Genomic DNA, 17808 nt, shown 5'->3' with positions numbered 1-17808 from the left:
GCACATATTTCCTTTTGCTGGGTCTGGCAGGCATAACTGCTAAGACTATTGGTGTTAGACTGCACATTCCAGCTCCAGATAATTCATACCAAAGTACATGGGGATTTGATTACTGCTATGCTCCACATGTGTAGGCATCTTGGCTTGTCTGAAAAGTATACAAAAGAGTTGAACCTTAATCTTTCTCTGAACATTCTTGAAATCTCAAATTACTTATCCCTTTATATTTATTTTATTTTACTAGGAATCTATAAATGTGTAATTATTAAGATAAAGCATAAAGTTAGTATTTGCATGAGAAAACTATTAATATTATTTTTAAATGTTCCAATGAAAAAGAATCTGATACCCTTTAAGAATTAAAAGGAAGCTTCTGTTTACTTGTTTATTGTCTGTCTTCCCACTAAAATATCAGTCAACTCCATGAAGGCAAGCCTTGTTTGACTAGTTCACTTCTGTGAGCCTAGCACATAGAACAGAGTCTGGCCTATAAAAAAGGTTTCAATAAATATTTAAATTTTTAAAAATAGAAGAGAAGGAAATGCAAGTCTCTGACAAAACACAGGCTAGGCATAAACCACATCTTTCTATAAATTATATACATACTTATCTGTACTCATATGGGAGAGATTCATCTTTCCCTACTTAATGGTAAAATAAAAGAAAATGGAAGAAGTTTAAAAACACTATTTTCTTGCTCCTTCATATGTGCTTCCACAGCCTTTTTGACATACCATTATAATGGCATTTATCAGACATTATTACAGCTGTTTATGCATCGATTTTTCCCAATAGACTATAAGTACCTAGGGTATATCATATTTATTTCTACATTCTCCAGGCCCAAAATAAAACCAAATACAGATACCCAATATTTAACAAAAATAGGTAAATATTAGGTACTCAATAAATGTTTGCAAATGAATAGAGAAAGGGCGTAAGAATCTAAATATGGTTTCTTTTGTAACCCTCTCCTCTCCCTCGTAATGACACCTCAAGGAAATACTAACTAATCACTTCCTTTCCACAGTCCTTCTCTCTCGTAGTAAGACCATATTTTATTTAAGATTAGAACAAACTCCAAACCAGGCTTATTTAATATTCTACATAATTTTTGTCCTATTCCTTTTTCTTTAATCAAGGAACTGATGGAAACACAAGAGAATGTCTTTTTTTTTTTTCATTTGTAATTCAAATCCATAATATCATCTAAATTTTGCTTTTTGACTAGCTGAAGGCAAAAGCTAAAACCTGGAAAATTGAGAAGCTTACCCTCTATAGGGTAAGCTCACCTATTATAGGTGAGTTATCCCAGCCACCATAATAGACCATGTCTCACTATATATATCTTTCTATGTATTAGGAAAAGCAGCATCTCTAGAAGTAGAGAACTGAAACAGCATATATTCCTAAATGTTTATGAATAATAAGTATATATATCTTTGTTACAACAACTCTCTGTTCTTTGCCATTTTGCGTATGGACAGCAAATGCCATATATTGTATCACATCACTTTCGTAAAATTTGTTTCTCACATAAGCCAAATAAAGTACCATAGTCTTACCATTATAAGGGATCCCAAAGAAACAGGCCATGTACGTATGCATGTCTCAAACGTTTCCTTCTTTTTCAAACTATCATCCAAATGTTTCATTTCAGAAATAACACCTCAACAAGGACCAATCTAAAGAAGTCTATTGCATTTCTACAGACCAACAACACCAGAAATATAATTGATTTGAGTCCAGAAACATACCTATATGTATATGGAACTTTGGTATTGAACAAAAGTGACACATCAAAACTGTTTTTCAAAGATGGACCAATTTACACTCCAACATTAGCAATGTATAAAAGACCCTGTTGCTTCAAAGTCTTTCTAACATGTCAGGCTTTTTAATTTTTCCCAATTGAATTGCAGAAAATGGTATCTCAAATGCAAATCCCTGATCATTAGTGAGGTTGAACATCTCTTTATATTTTTATTGGTGTTTATTGTTCTATAAAATTCTTTTCATGCCCGTTTTTCTTTTGTTTTCCTTGTTGATTTGTCAAAGTTCTTTATGTGTTCTTGTTACTAATCCCTTGTTGTATTTATGCCAATATCTCCCCCAAGTGTGTCTTTTCATTTTCTCTAAGAATTTTTTTGATATAAGAAAGTTCTTAATTTTGATATAATAAAATGTATCAGTCTTTACAGTTTTGTTTCAAGTTTAATAAATCCTATGCTACAGCCAAAGCCTAAAAATATTCACTCTTATTTTTTATTGAGTTTTTAATTTTTGTTTTTGACATTTAGATCCAAAAACTACCTGGAGTTGACATTTTGTATATTATTATAAGAAACCAAATAGTAAAGAGATTGAACAAGAGAGAGGCCAAAAGAATATGGCAGCTGAGAGAATGACAAGCTAGGCAAAGAATTTTTCCCTCCTTCAGGAAATTGGGAAGATAAAATTGGAGTTCTGAGCCTACCCAGGAGGAAATGTCCTATTAAACAACCCAGACTCTCAGTTGGGACCTCTGAGGTGCTACAGCCAAGAGTAAGAGCTAGCCAGAAATAGACCAACCTTTAAAAATTAATTCTATAATTTTTCGCACACAATGCCTAGTATCCAATCAAAAATTATCCATAGGAAACAAGATAAAATACTTGAAAAAGCCAAAGAAAAAACAGACAACAGAAACAAACCTACAGGAGAGCCACATATTGGACATGTCAGATACAGAAATTAACTGTAATTGAGATGTCCAAGAAAAATAATGGTAAGATGGAAATTTCAGCAGGGAATTAGAATTTGGAAAGAAATTAAAGAAATAAAAACTATTTATATTTCATAGAAATGAAAACTATTTTTAAAAAACAAATGAAAATTTAAAAACTAAAAATGTATAGCAACTGAAGTGAAAAGTTCACTGGATGGACTTAAAAATAAACGGAAGAAGGCAGAAAAAAAGTATTAATTTGAAGACAGCCTTAAAATTAAAATGTTTTAAAGTACCATTTACAAAATCATAAAAAATGAATTATACATTTTGAATCAGAAGACTCATTACCATTAAAATGTCAGTTCAGCACAAATTGATCTATAGATCCAATTTAATCCCGAACAAAATCCCAGCAGGCTTTTTTTGTAAATATCAAGTAGCTGATTCCAAAATTTCTATGGAAATGCAAGAGATCTTAGAATAGCCAAATGAAAATAATTTTTATTTCAGTACTTACTATGAGGTAAGTATTATTAAAGCTGAGTGTATACAGTAATCAAGACAATGTGTTATTGGTGTAAAGACAGACATACAATCAATGGAACAGAACAGAGTTCCAAGGTAGACTCACATAGATACGGTCAATTGATTTTCAACAAAGGTGCAAAATTAATTCAATTGAGGAGTAGTTTTTTTTTTCAATAAATGGTACTGGAACAATTAAACTTCCATATGTATCCATACGATACTGGATTAATTGAATTCTCATATTTAAAAAAAATGAATCATGACCCTAACTCACACCATTCATAAAAATTTATTTCTAGATAGACTGTAAAAATGAAACAGTAAAGCCTCTGGATGATAACATAAGAGAATATCTTCTTGACTGTAGCAGGCAAAGTTTTTTTAAGAGAACTGAAAAATCTCTATCCATAAAGGAATAAACTAATTAACTAGAATTTATCAAAATTACTTCTGAATATCAAAAATGCTTAATATAATAAAAAGGAAAAGATATTCTTAATATCTGCAACTAGCAAAAGACTCATATCTAGAACATACAAAAAGTTATCAGAGAAATACAAATTAAAATTACTATGGGATACCACTATATCACCTGAATTAAAAATGCTGACACTTGTGGGGCCAGCGCCAGTGGCCTAGTGGGTAAGTTCGGCATGCTCCACTGCGGCAGCCTGGGTTTGGTTACCAGGCACAGATCTACACTGCTTGTGGTCATGCTGTGGCAGCAACCCACACGCAAAATGGATGAAGACTGGCAACAGATGTTAGTTCAGGGCGAATCTTCCTCAGCAAAATAAATAAATACTGACACTTGCTAACTCCAAGTTAGTAAGAATATAGAGCAACTAGAATTCTTATACATTACTGATAAGAGTGTCAATTAGAAAGTCTACTTTGGAAAACTGTTTGGTACTATCTATTAAAGCTGAGTGTATACCTTATGATCCAGCAATTTCATTCCTAGGTATAAACCCAACAGAAATGTCTACATTCATGCATCAGAAGTAATACATAAATATGTACAAAGCAGCAATGTTCATTAAGGCCAAAAACTGGAAAAGCTCAAATGTCCATCAACAGTAGAATGGATAAATAAATTATGATCTATTCATTAATGAAATGAATGAACTATTACATGGTAAGATCTCACAAACATAACACTGAGCAAAAGAAGCCAAACTAAAGAAGCCCAACATAAATCTTTATGATTCCACTTACTTATATAAAGTACTGTATGATTCCACTTATATAAAGTACTATATGATTCCACTTATATAAAGTTCAAAAAGAGGCAAAAACTAGTCTATGTAATAACCAGGATAATGGTTACCTTTGAAGTGAGGGAGTAGTAACCAACAAGAGGCACACAGGGTGCTTCTAGGGTTCTAGTAATGTTCTATTTCTTGATCTGGGTGAAGGTTACATTAGTGTGTTCACTATGTAAAAATGTATTGAGTTGCTCACAGTAACATGCACTTTTCTGTATATATATTATTCTCAATAAATCATTAAAAAAGTTAAATATAACCAATTGTGTGACTTACAAGCAATGTCTATAGATTGTAGGGAAGTAGAAGCTATACAAAGGCAGTATATAGGCTATAGGCAAAACAGGTAATCCAGACATTATAAACAATTCTTAGCTAATCCCTAGGTAATTATTCTATGAATATTCTAAAACTATTTAAATAGAATACCAGATTTAATACTTTGCCATTGTATAGACATAAGCATAGGGGTAAACTATAAGATCATGAGTGACCATAAATAATCTCTATGTGGCCCACTTTTGCTGGATCTCTGCAGTTCTACTCACATATCACCTTTCTTTTCACCATCCTCCCCTAACACTATCCATGTCCCATTTCCACAGGCAAGTTCTTTAGGTAACCAAATGCCCACATTATTTATCATTTCAAGCCTCTAAAGACACTAAAGGCATTAAAACAGAATCCTACTGTAAAGCTACATAAATTACACTATGTCTTTATTAGAAGAAGAAATTTTCTAAATTAGTCTCAAAATTCTTCTCAAAAAAAGTCAATAAATATATAAATAAAAATATCCTCTACTTTCAATATTTTTTCACTTTTCCAAGTACTTTAAACTTATTATTTGTTCTTCATTAGTCTTTCACATTATGCCACTGGACAAAGCCCTTAAAAAAAAAGAACCAAAGCAGAAAACTATTTAAAATTTGTTTCTAGTATCATACAGAGTTGCTTGGAAAAGAATTCATTCTCCTGATACGTCAGCTCCATCACTGAGCTAAAATTCCTTCCAGGTGTTTGGGAACAGTGCTCTCACCATCGTTATCTCTGCTATCCATAGGATAAGCATTGGCTATTCCCCAAATTCCAGAACCATTTGCCATTTCACTGCTTTCCTCCCACACTCAAGTGGTGGTAGTTCAAGTTGGCAGTTTGTCAAAAAGAATCAGAATATAAAGCACTTGATGATCTTTAACCAAATGTATTTGTTGTGTATACCGCATACGCCATATATATGTATTTCACACATTATAATAGAACACAGTGAAGAATATACTGCATAATCCTAGAATCCAAACAGACTTCTCTTTGAGGACTTCTCTTTAAAATAATTTACTTGTATTGAGCTAAAAATGTTGACTTATTTTTTAAAAAATACCATTTCACAACTATTGCAATTATCATTCCCTTCTAAGAATGACCAATGACTTACATATTTATTACCAGATGGTTTATGAAAACTATGTTGTCAAATAGATCACGTTTTCTGAAAGAAACAATACCAGAATAGGGTTCCTATTCTTACCAAAGAATCAAAAAGGAACCATAATTACTAGATATAATTTGTCATAAAAGCAAAGATAGCATTATAAAATTTTATAATATAAAGTGACAAAATGCTTCGATTTTTTAATTTATTTAACAAACCTTTATCAAGTGTCTCTTATGTGTCAGGCATTGCTAATCAAATAAGGCCTGGTACTTCCCACCTTCAAGGCATTAAGAGTCTAGATTTATTGAACAAGAAAATCAATGTTTGGTGTAGGGGGTGGTAAGTCCTATGAAACAGAGGTGCTCAGAGTCTGTGGGGACACAGAAGAGGGGCATCTAAATCAGCATCGAGGAGTCAGTATAACACTTCCTGGAACAGATGACCTGGGCTGAGCTTTGCTGCGTGAGTTAGAATCGGCTGAATGAAAAAAGCAATCCAGGTGAAGGAAATAGCTGGTAAGGGAGGCACAGAGGCATAAAGCAACATTCAAGATACTGTGAGTTCTTGTTTGAAGGAAAGTTTGAGAGGGTGACAAAATCAGGAAATGAGAAAAGAGAGAATGGTGGAAGACAACTCATGAAATGCTATGGGAGCTAGATTTAAACGTTTGAACTTAATCCAGAAAGATAATCCCCCTAAATCCTTCAAAAACTACCAAAACAGATTTTAAGCAGGGAAGTAAAATGAGTATATTTTCATTTTTAAAAGATGTCTTTGGCCAAAATCGTCCCATTTGCAACAACATGGATGGGCCTGGAGGGTATTATGTTAAGTGAAATAAGCCAGAAAGAGAAAGACAAACATTGTATGATCTCACTCATATGTGGAATATAAACCAACACATGGACAGAGAAAACTGGACTGTGGTTACCAGGGGCAGTGGGGGTGGGGGGTGGGCACAAGGGGCGAAGGGAGTCACATATATGGTGATGGACAAACAAAAATGTACAACCCCAAATTTCACCATGTTAGAAACCATTAAAACATCAATAAAAAAAAAAAAATGAAGTCTTTGGCTGTGGTATGGGGCAAGAATAATGCAGTAATCCTGAATTCAAGAGACAACATTAGTAATGGAGAAGAGGGAAAGATCTGAAAGACAAAGGGAGATAGAATGTGTTGAATTTAGAGATTAATTGGAAGGGAGGGTGGAATGAGAACCAAGAGTCTAAACTGACTTGGTGACTAACTGGCTGATGGTACCAGGGCAAAGAAGACAGGACAAAGAGGGGGTCTGAGACAGTAGGGATTAGGGAGGAATGACAAATTCATTTCAAATTATCTGGGGCATTATGTTTTTTATATATTGTCTGAAGAATCTCTATAAAATATAATATAAAATATATAAAAAATAACTCCCTTGTATTTGACCTAAAGTTTATTATGGCTAGTATATTCATTTTAATTATTTAATTAGCAAAAATTTCCTTATTTTTTTAAAGTTATGTTGGGGATGGAGAGAGAGAAATATTTGAACACAGCAAGTTTCTTTTACAAAGCTGAACACGAAAATTTAAGTTTTCTTATCCTCTTCTTATTCTTTCTTGCAACAAGCTGATATATAAAATCATTCCACTGACAAAAGAATATTGAGCAGTTCTTCTCAAAATAGGCTGCAAATGAAACTTTCATTCATTAGAAAACTGTTGTATTATTATAAGTATAATAACAGTGAAATATACATTTTTATTATGTAATATTAACATAGCAGCAACATGAGTTCTGCATAGTTTATGCAAAGCATTATGTTTAGGAAATCTAAACCTCCAGAAAATCAAAAAATAAAAAATGTACTTCTGAGGTGGTCAGGTCTGAAACTTCTATCTCCGATCGTTTTACAAAGAACTTGATAATTTATTTGTATATGGGAAAAGATGTCTTCAGCTTCATTAGTCATTTCTCATTATATTCTATGACAAAAAAGGATACACTTCTCTGTGTTTGCTACAGATAATCTACGGCATGGTGAGGGGAAGAAGTTGCCTGGAGTCACTGAACAACTAAAGGGAAGAACTAGGAGTGGGACTCTGAGCCTTGGAGCTGTCTAATGAGCCACTCTGCCTCCCACAGCTAGCTCCTCAGAGCTGGACAAAAGACTAAGGAACTCAAGTCAACAAAAACAAAACACTCACAAATCTAATTCGGTAACACCCTAAGGATATGCAGTTTGCTCCTGACCAGGACTAGAGGACTCACTTTCTTTGCGAACTTCCTCAAGTGCAGCAGTAAGCTCTTCCTTTAAAACTGTGGCTTCCTGGGCGATCTTCTCTCCCTTGTCTAATAAATTCCAAGTTGCTTCCTCCACAGAAGCTAGAAGGACTCTGGCTCGTTTTGAACGTCCTTTTTTCCTGTTGGAAGGATTCTGGGGACAATTTACAAGTGTAGTAACCTGAAATCAAAAAAATACAAGTCACTCATTTGACAAATTGTGAGGATAAACGGTCCTGGGATATCATAGCCCAGAACAAAAGGAAGTATTTCATAGTAACATGATTCACTTCCAGTACTATTGGCACACTCCCAAAAGTCAAGTGAAGGCACCAAGAGCAATACTATTAACCACCACAGAGTTCCCAACTAAAGATGGAAGGAAGGAAGGAAGGCAGGCAGGCAGGAAGGACAGAAGGAGGGAGGGAGGGAGGGTGGGAGAGAGGGAGGAAGGGACACAGAGATTAAATCTCATTTTACTATTGGAACAATGCAATACATATTTTATATATATACATATATATATATCAAATAATTATTTATATCACTTTGTAGCCAGCAATCTATATTAAGAGGAAGGCAAAAATAATTATAATTAAATCAGTAAGTATTAGTCTATTTAGGCTGAGAATAGAGTTTATTAATGTTGGGTGGGGGGGCAGAACCACTCTGAAACATATAAAACAGTGGCTACCTCAGGAGAACAAAATCCAAATCCTTACTATGACCTACATTCTAGACCTTTGTAAACTCTCTTACCTGTCTCCTACCCTCTCCCCTAACTCAGCTGGCCTCTCAAACAAACAGGTCCCACTCAAAGTCCCCTATCAAAAGGCCTTTCTCGACCACCCCCATCCCCAACCTTCTCCCACTCTGTCTCCTCACCCCACTTTATATTTCCTCAAAACACTTATAGAGCCTGACATTTTTTTATTTGTTTATATGTTTATTGCATGCTTTCCATACTAAAATGTAAACTCCATGAAAGCCGGAAATGTGTTTTTTTTCTTCCGGCACCCAGAAAAATGTGCAAAGTAGGTGTTCAATAAATATTTATTATAAAAGTGGCTTAATGAATGGGGTAGTTGAAAAGAGGGATTTTTTAATGTCTGTATTTTGAATTATCTGTATGTATTAATAATGAGCATGTATTACCTTTGTAAATTTGTTTAATAAGGATAAACTCATGATAAGAGCATTATTTGGAGATAGAAATTAAGCATCTGTATTTGGAAACAAAACCTCACAAGAAATTACATTATGAAAAATATCCATTTCTTAACTAAATCTTGGACACCAATAACAAAATTTGGTTAACATTTCATAAGCAAAGCTAGAAGATCCTCATTGCAGAGGAAGAAAAAAACAACTTGTATTCAATATTTAAAATAGAAGCCCTGAAACTGAAAGCCAGACTCCTGCAAGTCATCACATAGCCGAGGCTTATAACAATCATGCACCACATCTTTGACAAGAGACTATTTATAACCCTTCCTGCTCTGCAACCCCTAGAGATTTTGCTTATTTATTGTTTATGGAGCATTAAATATTTGTTTATTTGGATATATAGACCCAGTTTTTTAGCTAGGAACTGAGAAAGAACTTACAAGCTATGGGGGAAATATGTGGATGAAAATAATTTTTGTCTGCCCCTCTATTCTATTCTCGCATCCCATAGACCCTCTGCTTTATTCTAATTTGCTTTATTCTCATGCTCACAACCCAGAGTGAAGTGCCTTGTAGCAAGACTTTGTCTCTTCTCTTGGAAAACAAGAACAATCATATTACCCTATACTACTGTGTGAAGATTAAATATATAAAATGTTTTGTAAAATGCATTACATGACACAAATATTGGTTGAATTTAATGTATATTTTCTAGTCCATTCCCCACGCGGCTATAGAAAATCTGTTATGGGATCCTTGTCAAAGGTGTTCTCTCTGGGTCTACCCTTATGCTAAAGGTACTATCTTGGGGTCCCTTGTGCTAAATGTGATGAAGTCAGTTGATAAAGCACATTCTATATGCTTTACAAGCAGCCAAAATAGAGCCACATGTCTTTGTCGTGCATTATACAAAGATGATAATATTCTTGATTTATTACATGGCTTTTCACATACTCAAAAAGGCAAATATCTCACTATTGTCAGTCTAATTTATATATCAAGAGTTAAAAGATATTTGTCCAGATTAAGACAAATTATAGCACCTAGTTTAAAACCTTTGTTTAAAATGAAGAATAAGCACTATTGTCTAAAATGTTCCTTCAGAATGTATTTTAAGTGCCACAATTCATGACGCTTCCCACTGAACATTCCTCTATTATTGTTCAGATCCTCCAAGCGCCAAATGTTTTCCATAGAATAGCCTGAACTTTGAAATTAAAATGAGCATTCCAGAAATGCTTTGTTCCTTATAATAAATGCCAGAGAAGTAAGAAATGTGAAAAGAACATTGTATAGGAACATTGTGCTTCCATCAAAAAAATGCAATTGTGACTTGCAAGTTATTCACTTTCATAAACCATTTATATCTGCGTCTTCTTTTAAAATACCCCAATACAGTTATCTAATGTTGATTAAACTAAAGTCGTGACACTTTCAATGATTTATCTTATTTCAGAAAAAAGGTAATCCTGCAGAAAAAAGAAAGCTAAACCTATTTTTTTTCACCACAACTCACCTACAGGATCTAACCGATTCTCATCAGTGGCTGGTACTCACTATAGCAGAGGATTCTCACTAAGGGTTGGAGTGCATATGTTATTTGAAAAAGTCTCTCATCTCTTGAAGGAATACCAGCAACCAGTAAAAATTAGCTTTCTAGTTATTCTATAAAAGAATTCCTGTTTCCTCATTTTCTTTTTCAATATAAAATCAGTTATATTTTATAAGGAACAAAAAAACTTTAGTTGGAATTTACAGCAAAGATAATTCTAATGTACCGTCCAAGCCCATGCCTTGCTAAACTTTCTTTTTGTCAGTGGTGCACAACCCTCCCCTTTCCCTCTTTCTCAGACCCTAGGGGGTCTCTCTCATATGGACAGTCTTCAATTCCAAGCTCTTAAAGAACTTGGGTTCACTTACTTTCCTTTCATCTGTAAATCTATGCCAGGATACCAATACACCTTCATCATAGACACATGAATGAGCTTCCCATTGAAATGGTCCTAAGTTAGATACTTCAAGTAACATGAAAAGAAGAAATCCCCTACTTTATTAATTCTGTACATTTAAAATTCCATAAAACAAAGTGTATTTTTTTTAAAGATTTTTTTTTTATTTATTTTATTTTTCCCCCCAAAGCCCCAGTGGATAGTTGTGTGTCGTAGCTGCACATCCTTCTAGTTGCTGTATGTGGGACTCGGCCTCAGGATGAACGGAGAAGTGGTGCCTCGATGAGCACCCGGGATCCGAACCCGGGCCACCAGCATCGCAGCGCACGCACTTAACCACCAAGCCACAGGGCCGGCCCAACAAAGTGTATTTTTAATGGTGTGTGATATTTACATATGAAAATTTAGAGGACCAAAAAAACGATTTTTCTAATCTTTCCTAATCTCAGTATGCTTCTCTAGATTCTCCAAAGATACTGAAAATTAAATTGATATGCTTAGTGAACCAAGCCTTCAACTGTCATTATATACAGCAACGCCAATGCACAATGGGAGCATTGCAGACTACCACGCGAGGTTGTGATTTACTTTCATTTGCTGCATCGATGCAACAATTGCTTTAGTACGTCAGACACTAGCTCTGTAAAGTCTTTTCCTATGCCAATTTGGGTAACACATTTATATTCTATAACCATGTTCTTTCCAATCTAACTCTAATTTCTTTTTAATTCTACTCTCATTGTAGTATAAAAAGGCCATGTTAACAGCCATCTCCTTTCTTGTTTATTAGCTAAAACACTTTGAATTTTAACCTTCCTCCAATAGCTCACAGGAGCCTTCAGGGTTACTTTTGCTTCCTTGAGTTAATTTTAATCTGCGAAATAAAATATAAGACATTTAAACCATGCTAATTAGCTGAAAACTTCAAATAGAGTTCTGAAAGAAATTAAAAGGGTAGAAAAATAAAATTGTTCATAGATAAGTAAAACCAGTGATCTTTTAAAGTAAAAGCTATCATCTAGTCTTGGGGAGAGGGAGTCCCTTCTTCAAGGCATTGATAATTTCAACTGTGCATTATTTCCTACCAAAAACAAACTTGACTACGTTAACAAAAGTACTGGAGAAGATTGACACGTTGGGAACCCAACATATGCATATCCTTTAATTAACATTCAACACTCCCCCAAAACCAACTACAATCTTCTTTTAGTCCATCGCAGGCCAATTTATTGAGCACACATTATGTCCAAAACAATATCCTAGACCTTTAGAAAATAAAGAAGAGTAAGCTCCAGTATGGTGATAGGAGAGATTCACAACTAGCTGCAGTATAAAAGGGAGAATGGTAACTGCTTATACTTATAAAGGAAGCACTGAAGAGATTGCAAACATTCATAAGGATTAAGCAGGGCTTCCAAGAAGAGTCTTTAAGGATAGATAGTTTTCTGACAGGAGAGATAGAGGGGAAGGCAAGCTAGGTGAAGGGAACCATGTGCAAAGGGGCAGAGATGGAAATTATTTTTGTCTGAGAGTAGCAGATAGTCAAGTTTGGCAGACTGTGGGGTAAAAACAGAAAATTGAGCGAGCAATAAGGCTAGGAAGTACGTTGTAGCTTAAATATGAAAAATGTTAAAAGCCAAGGAGAGAGTTAATAGTTAATTCAATAGGCAATAGACACTTCAAACACAGCATGCCCAAAGTGGAAGCCTTCTTCCACCCACCTACCTCTCCTCCATCTGTGTTCTTACCTCAGGGACTGATACCTCTAACATGAGGCAGAAACCCAGAGGTCACCCAGGCTACTCCCTCTCTCTCATCCTCCTCTCCAGGTTCTTTAAATTGTCTTTTTAAAAGCTTTAGTTTCTGTCACCTCCTTTCCAGCCCACAGCCATTGCTTCTTATAGCTGCCCCCTGGATTATTGCTCTAGCCTATGCTCCCTCCAAGCCATCCTCCATGACACAAAAACAGGGCCTCAATCTCAGCCCTATCCTCCACTCTACCGTTATGAAAAGTATATGCATCAGTTCTGGCCCTCATCACGTCTCCACACCCATCCCACACTTCCATTAGAGCCACCTCTCTACAATGCAAATCGAACACACTTGCACCAGCTTAAAACCCTCCAGTGGCTCCCTGCTGTCTACAACATAAAGCCCAAAGCATGGTTTGGACAAAGTCTAAAGCATGATTTATGAGTCAATTTATTATCTGACTTCTGACTAAATCTTCACTCTCATCTTCCTTTCCATTGTGGAGTTTGACCACAAATTACTTGTTAGACCCAGAATGGGAAATGTTTAGCATTCTCGACCTGGAACAACTCCCTCTCCTCACAGCCGCTTGTATGTACCTCTCACACCACTCATTCCAGTGTTTTGCAATTAGCTGTTAACATACTGCCTCCCCAGCTTTACCATGAACTCAATAAGGGCAGAGGCCATGCTTGACTCATCCTGAAAACCCAGAGCTAGGATACTGTAAATAATAAATAAACAGGGGTTGAATTATGAAAAGATGAATGAAACTCCAGATTTTAGAAATCTTAAAGCAAGAGCCACAATGTTGAGTGATTGGTACAAGGTCACAAAGAGAGGTGGTAGTTAAGCCAAAATTAAAATTTAAGTTTAGTGATAGCATATTTAATCAAATGTAATTTAACAAAATCAGTTTTAATCAAGAGGAATTTCTAATGCAGGATATTCTGTAATTTCCCATGTCTAGTATCATGGAAAAGAAAATTTTTGTAAATTCTGAATAAACAAGTCTCCATCCATATAGTTTATTTGGGGTCTGATCAGTTCAAAGTGATCTAGAATAAAGTATACACTAATATTCAGTCTTTTTTTTAGCAAAAAAAAAAAAGAGACAGGCTACATAGTTCTTTTTCAAACTATAAATAAAAACAGCAGACACAAATTTTTATTCCTGATTTTCACTTTTTAATCCTTGTATTAGGGCTGCTATAACAAAGTACCACAGAGTGGGTGGCTTAAACAACAGAAATTTATTTTCTCAAAGTTCTGGAGGCTAGAAGTCCAAGATCCAGGTGTCAGCAGGGTTGGTTTCTTCTGTAACCTCTCTCATTGGCTTGCAGATGGCCACCTTCTCACTGTAACATGGTCTTTTCTCTGTGTGCATGCATCCTTTGTGTCTCTGTATGTCCTAATGTCCTCTTATAAGGACAACAGTCATATTGGATTAGGGCCCACCTTAAAGACCTGATTTTAACTCAATAAACTCTTCGAAGGCCCCATCACCAAATACAGTAACATTCTGAAGTACTGAGGACTAGGGCCTCAACATATGAATTTGGGGGGGACACAATTCAGCCTTAAACAATCCTCACCACAATGACATAAAAAGTATAAAACAACCATCATCTTTTAAAATGTAATTTAGGGTTCTATTTGTTTGTTAGATGAACAACCACTGCTAACTAGAGCTATTACTTGGAACTATTGAGAGATGATAACAAAACACAAGTAGATCCCTCTCCAATTCCACCAGCCCTCTGGGCCACACAGATGGCATAACGAAGCAAAGATATTCATACGTCAAATACATAAACAGTTGTTGCTAAATGTGCTAATCCAGGAAGTCCACTTATTCTTAGAAAAAATATGAACTTAAACACAACTAGGAAAAGACCACATGCTGAGACTAATATCAAATATTAGTTTCTTCCAGTTTTTACTTAGCTACTTACCACCCAAAAACAAACAAAAAAACAAATTTGGACTCTCCCATTAATTTATTCAACAAATATTAATGGTGCGCCTGCACTGTGCCAAGAGGATACAGCAGTGAGCCTCATTCTACTGAGGGGAGACAGAGAATAAACAAATACATAAGTAATTGTCTAACACAACAGTGGGTATTGATATGTGCTATGAAGAAAGTGAAGAGGGTAAGGGAATAAATAGACGAGTGATGGGGAAGGTCTAGTTTAGATTTGGTATCAGAAAAAGTCTCTCTGAACAGGTAACAAGGACCCCAAGGAAGTAGACAAGTAAGACATTTGAATATCTGGGGAAAATATTCCAAACAGAGGAAACAGCAAGTGGAAAAGCTCCAAAATGGGAGCTTGACTGGTGTGTTCCAGGAGCAGCAGGAACACCGGTGCACCTACTGCAGAGTGAGGGGAGAGCATAAGAGATGAGATCAGGCTGGCATCTAGGCACCAAATCATGCAGGCCTTGTAAATCACCAGCACTCTCCATTCTATTCTTGTGATTGGGAGATATGGAAGGTTTTAGAACAGGAAAGTAACATGATCTAACCTAAAAGTTAAAAGGATCATTCTGGCAGATCTGAGAGAATAGTCTGGGGATTGGGCAGGGATTGGAGGAGAAGGGTGAAGAATGGAAGAAGGAAAAGTAGTTAGGAGGCTATTGTAGTAGCCCAACTGGAAACCACACTGGCTTGTTCCAGGGAGCAGTGGTGGTGTTGCTGAGAAGTGGCAGAATTCTGGTAATTCTGAAGTGAGTCCACAGGGTTTGCTGATAGATTGGATATGGGTTGTGACAGAAATACGGGACCAAAGGTGACTCTATGGCATATGGCCTGAGCAGCTGGGAATATGAAGGTAATATTTACTTAAGGAGACAAGAGGAAGGAGGGGAATTAAGAGTTGAGCTTTACGCATGTTAAGTTTGCCTATTAGAGTTGCTAAATTGGAGACTAGTATACAATTCTAGAGTTGAGAGAGGTAACAGCTGGAGACAGTCTTCTTGTAGCTTACATTTTCATTTTAATTATTCACATATCAATGGTTTTGCCGGTCTTACTACAAATTTCAAAGATATTTGAACAGCATTTGTTTTTTTAAATCATGCGACTGGATGAGACCTCCTAAAAACAAAGTATAGCTGGAGAAGTTATAGGGCTGAGCTTTGGGCACTCCTCATATTTAAAGGGAGTTATTTATCAGGAAACCCAACCCCATGAACCTATTCATCCCAGGATATGTGGCTGTAGCCATTTCAAATGTAACTACTATTTTAAAAAGATGCTTGTTTTATACAGAGCAATGATTCAGAGACAAATTAGGCTTCAGTAAAAAATGTAATGTTAATTATAGTCTCCTTCTCTACAAACAAATATTTCAAAAAATGAGAAAAACTATCAAGATATTGAGCTAAGCAAACTAAGGAGAAATTATATTCATGCTGCTATTTACACCTAAATCAGACATTAATCATTCCGGTGAAACAATAACCAATAGTTTATAGTAGAGTACTGATTGAAAGAAGTGCCGATCAAGAAAAGGCAAAAGGACAATTCTTTTTCATCAATAACCATTGACTGCTTGAAGAAAACAAAATAAGAAGTGAAAAATCCAATCAGGCCAAAGCTGGCCCTAAAATAAAGAATGAGTTGACCTCACATGTAGTAGTTTAGGCATGTTTACACAGTCCCTTGGTCAATCCAGCCCAGCATTCCACTTCTAGCAGTGAGTGATGGTGGGATACAGTTATGAACCCTAGTTCTGTGTTCCAGCTTTGTTTAATAATCATTTATAACCCTATCAACCATAAAACTGAATCAACTATGCCAATATGCTTTGCCAACATAAACTTATGAAGTTTCATCTGCATTTTGCTGCCCCTATCTGTTGCCAGATTCCTTTTTTCCCATTTACCCTAGACCATCAGATTTACTCCTCTTCTCTCATAACAACACAAAACTCCTTTTTATTGAACATGTCCATGGAAAAATATACATAATCACCTGCTCATCATATATAAATAAGAGATAACAAACGTTAAACAAGAAAGACCACAGGAAATAGTGATTAGATTTGTAGGGCTCTGTGGTTTTATATGGTTTTATAGGTAGGGCAACACAAATGTGGTTTGAATACAACCCACCAGCAATTTAAATTTTGATGCTTGGTTTAAAATTGATTAGGTTGTGTCCACCTTATTTGTCAGGATGGCCTGCAAGGTGACAAAGCCATTTTTGCCTCATTTTTTTGTAAACATTAAATATCAGTCACCAATTTTGAATCCTTTTGGCCAGTGCTCGATCTTTAATGCCCTAAAGTCCCTTCTTCAAAACATCAGGATATTACCATAGTCCCTCAATTCCAAAACACCATCAATTATAACACATACCATCAATTTAACCACTCCTTTTCAGAATGTAAATGTGGAAAATATTTTGTCAATATTGAACCTTTCAAATCCAAGGCTGAGCCATGAGGCCTATTATCCCAGAGAAGGAGATAGCAGAGAGAAAAAAGATATTATTGATCATCTCTGAGTTTAAAAGCTAACTTTCTTGAGGTCTTAAGCAAAAATAGTTATGAAAGCCATTAGAGAAAGAGAAAATTACTTTCTAGACTTTTTATCTCCCATTTAGCAAAAGCTAGATCTGATAGGCTAGAGCATAGAGTCTTATGAAAAAAGATTTGGTCAGATAGGAAACAGAAGTGTGGAAGCTCTCCTTGCCCAGACCCAAGAGACTATTGGAGGAAGCAG

General features: G+C 35.5%; 1 protein-coding gene across 1 annotated transcript in view; it reads right to left on the bottom strand.

The window, feature by feature from the left end:
• LOC101393374 (catenin alpha-3) overlaps positions 1-17808 on the bottom strand; it is a 753022-nt gene that overhangs the window by 725183 nt on the left and 10031 nt on the right. The window contains exon 2 of the mRNA XM_087433001.1: positions 8198-8390. Coding sequence (XP_087289127.1) covers positions 8198-8390 — 193 coding nt within the window. The remainder of the gene's footprint in view (positions 1-8197; positions 8391-17808) is intronic.

This window comes from Ceratotherium simum, chromosome 6 (genome assembly GCF_057802395.1).
Source record: "Ceratotherium simum simum isolate JZ-2026a chromosome 6, ASM5780239v1, whole genome shotgun sequence".
Lineage (NCBI taxonomy): Eukaryota > Metazoa > Chordata > Mammalia > Perissodactyla > Rhinocerotidae > Ceratotherium > Ceratotherium simum.
This window is presented reverse-complemented; position numbering and strand designations above follow the sequence as displayed.